The following is a 2,369-nucleotide window of genomic DNA, read 5'->3' on the forward strand; positions in this document are numbered from 1 at the left end:
TCAGAGAGAGAGACGCCATTATAGGGGAGTTAGAGGGAGGTGCCATCATGGTAAGATCAAAAAGAGTCGCCATCATGGGAAGGTCAGACGTCTTCACAGGAAGATCAGAGAGATATCATAAGGTCAGAGAGATATCATAAAGAGGTCAAAACACACCATCACAGATGTACATCAAGGGTTTCTGTGACATTTCTTTGTTCTGGAACCGTCACAGTGATACATGGTTGAAAATAAAGGGGGGGAGGGTGGTGGTGGGTGGGGTCAATACCGTGAGACATGAACTCCTCAACTCCTCACTTAGGACAGACAACTCCCTGCCTCTCTCCCTCCCCAAGATACAAGTTCATAACAAGCCTTTTGATGCCTCAATTGTAGTGATAACAGCAAACACTCCCACCAAACTCCAGGTGTACGTCAGTTATCACATGCTTATTGAGGAGCACTGTGGAGGAGGAGAGGAGAGAACTGTGTAGAGTAGAGTAGAGTAGAGTAGAGTAGAGTAGAGTAGAGTAGAGTAGAGTAGAGTAGAGTAGAGTAGAGTAGAGTAGAGTAGTAGAGTAGAGTAGAGTAGAGTAGAGTAGAGTAGTAGAGTAGTAGAGTAGAGTAGAGTAGAGTAGAGTAGAGTAGAGTAGAGTAGAGTAGAGTAGAGTAGAGTAGAGTAGTAGAGTAGAGTAGAGTAGAGTAGAGTAGAGTAGAGTAGAGTAGAGTAACGTTATTGATCCCCAGGGGGAAATTCAGGAAATTCTGGAGGAGAGAAGAGAACTCTACTCCTTCTTGAGGAGAACTGTGGAGGAGAGAACTCTACTCCTTCTTGAGGAGCACTGTGGAGGAGAGAACTCTACTCCTTCTTGAGGAGAGAGCTGTGGTGGTGGCTTACTCCAAAGGAGTTTGGCAGCCCCTCAAACCCCAACCCCCCCCCCCCCATCCCACCCAGAGGTGGAAAGAGTACTAAAATATTGTACTCAAGTACAAGTAGGCCTACTGTTACTCTGTTGAAAATGTACTCAAGTACTAGTAAATTTACCAGTCAAAAAATCTACTCAAGTAAAAAGTAAATAATTTAAAATGTACTTCGAGTAAAAATAAAAAGTAACTTTTTAACAATCAGTGTTTTCTGCCTCTAGATGTGCAAGGGGTGCACTGGGTTAGAGGAAGAACAGCTAATGTTGATCTCCTCTGAGTTAAGTGAATCTCCATCGTCAGCCTCCATGTCAGACAGGTCGCACGCGCTAACTCTTTATAAACTAGGCTAGAATTCTAGAAGTTTTTTTGTTTTTTTTTACTCAGTAACGCTTGTGCTGTAAAATGTACAGAAGTACATTACTCGAAAGAAAATGTACTTAAGTACAAGTATAATTACACATTTTAAAAAGTAGTGTAAAAAGTACAAGTACACAAAAAAGCTACTCAATTACAGTAACACGAGTAAAGTAATTAGTTACTTTCCACCCCCCATCCCACCCCACGCCTCTTGGGCTCCCTCTCGACACTCTCCATTCCAAACCACTTTGAGGACACAAAATACACCGAGATGACTCCCAGTGCTAAACAAGCTCAATCTCTCTCTTACACTCTCTCTCTCTCTCTCTCTCTCTCTCTCTCTCTCTCTCTCTCTCTCTCCCTCTCTCTCTCTCTCTCTCCCTCTCTCTCTCCCCACCTCTCTCTCCCTCTCTCTCTCTCTCTCTCCCTCTCTCTCTCTCTTACACCCTCCCTCTCTCTCTCTTACACTCTCTCTCCCTCTCTCTCTCTCTCTCTCCCTCTCTCTCTACATCTCTCTCTCTACCTCTCTCTCTCTCTCTACCTCTCTCTCTAACCCTCTCTCTCTCTCTAACCCCCTCTCTCTCTCTCTCTCTCTCTCTCTCTAACCCTCTCTAACCCTCTCTCTCTCTCTCTACCTCTCTCTCTCTACCTCTCTCTCTCTCTCTTACTCACTCTCTCTCTCTCTGTGTACTCACTCTCTCTCTCTCTCTCTCTCTCTCTCTCTCTCTCTCTCTCTCTCTCTCTCTCTCTCTCTCTCTCTCCCCCCCTCTCTCTCTCTCTCTCTCTCTCCCTCTCTCTCTCTCTCCACAACCTTGAGCACATTAAACAAACTGCTTCAGCCACTCCAGCCAGCCAAACAAGACAAAACAGCAAGAGCTGTGTGTGTGTGTGTGTGTGTGTGTGTGTGTGTGTGTGTGTGTGTGTGTGTGTGTGTGTTTACTAAAAAAGTCGCACTCCCGGATGAAGTTCTTGCAGTTTTAATCTACTGGGTTAGCATGGCAGACAGACAGACGTTTCGGTCTTTACCACGCTGAAGAAGGTTTAGGTTTCTAAACATGAACTTTGCTGTTTGCTCGCACCCGAAGACTTTGTAAGAAACAGTGGAAGGA

At 45.0% G+C, this 2,369-nt stretch overlaps 2 protein-coding genes across 2 annotated transcripts in view; one reads left to right on the top strand and one right to left on the bottom strand.

The window, feature by feature from the left end:
* Positions 1 to 1,497, bottom strand: part of mmp28 (matrix metallopeptidase 28) — a 34,963-nt gene extending 33,466 nt beyond the window's left edge. The window contains exon 1 of the mRNA XM_063204759.1: positions 1,462 to 1,497. Within this exon, the coding sequence (XP_063060829.1) occupies positions 1,462 to 1,497 (36 nt within the window). The remainder of the gene's footprint in view (positions 1 to 1,461) is intronic.
* Positions 1,498 to 2,315: 818 nt separating this feature from the next.
* The window catches only part of LOC134454018 (RNA-binding protein FUS-like), a 14,943-nt gene continuing 14,889 nt past the window's right edge, over positions 2,316 to 2,369 (top strand). Inside the window, exon 1 of the mRNA XM_063204760.1 lies at positions 2,316 to 2,327. Within this exon, the coding sequence (XP_063060830.1) occupies positions 2,316 to 2,327 (12 nt within the window). The remainder of the gene's footprint in view (positions 2,328 to 2,369) is intronic.

This window comes from Engraulis encrasicolus, chromosome 8 (genome assembly GCF_034702125.1).
Source record: "Engraulis encrasicolus isolate BLACKSEA-1 chromosome 8, IST_EnEncr_1.0, whole genome shotgun sequence".
In the NCBI taxonomy this organism is placed as follows: domain Eukaryota; kingdom Metazoa; phylum Chordata; class Actinopteri; order Clupeiformes; family Engraulidae; genus Engraulis; species Engraulis encrasicolus.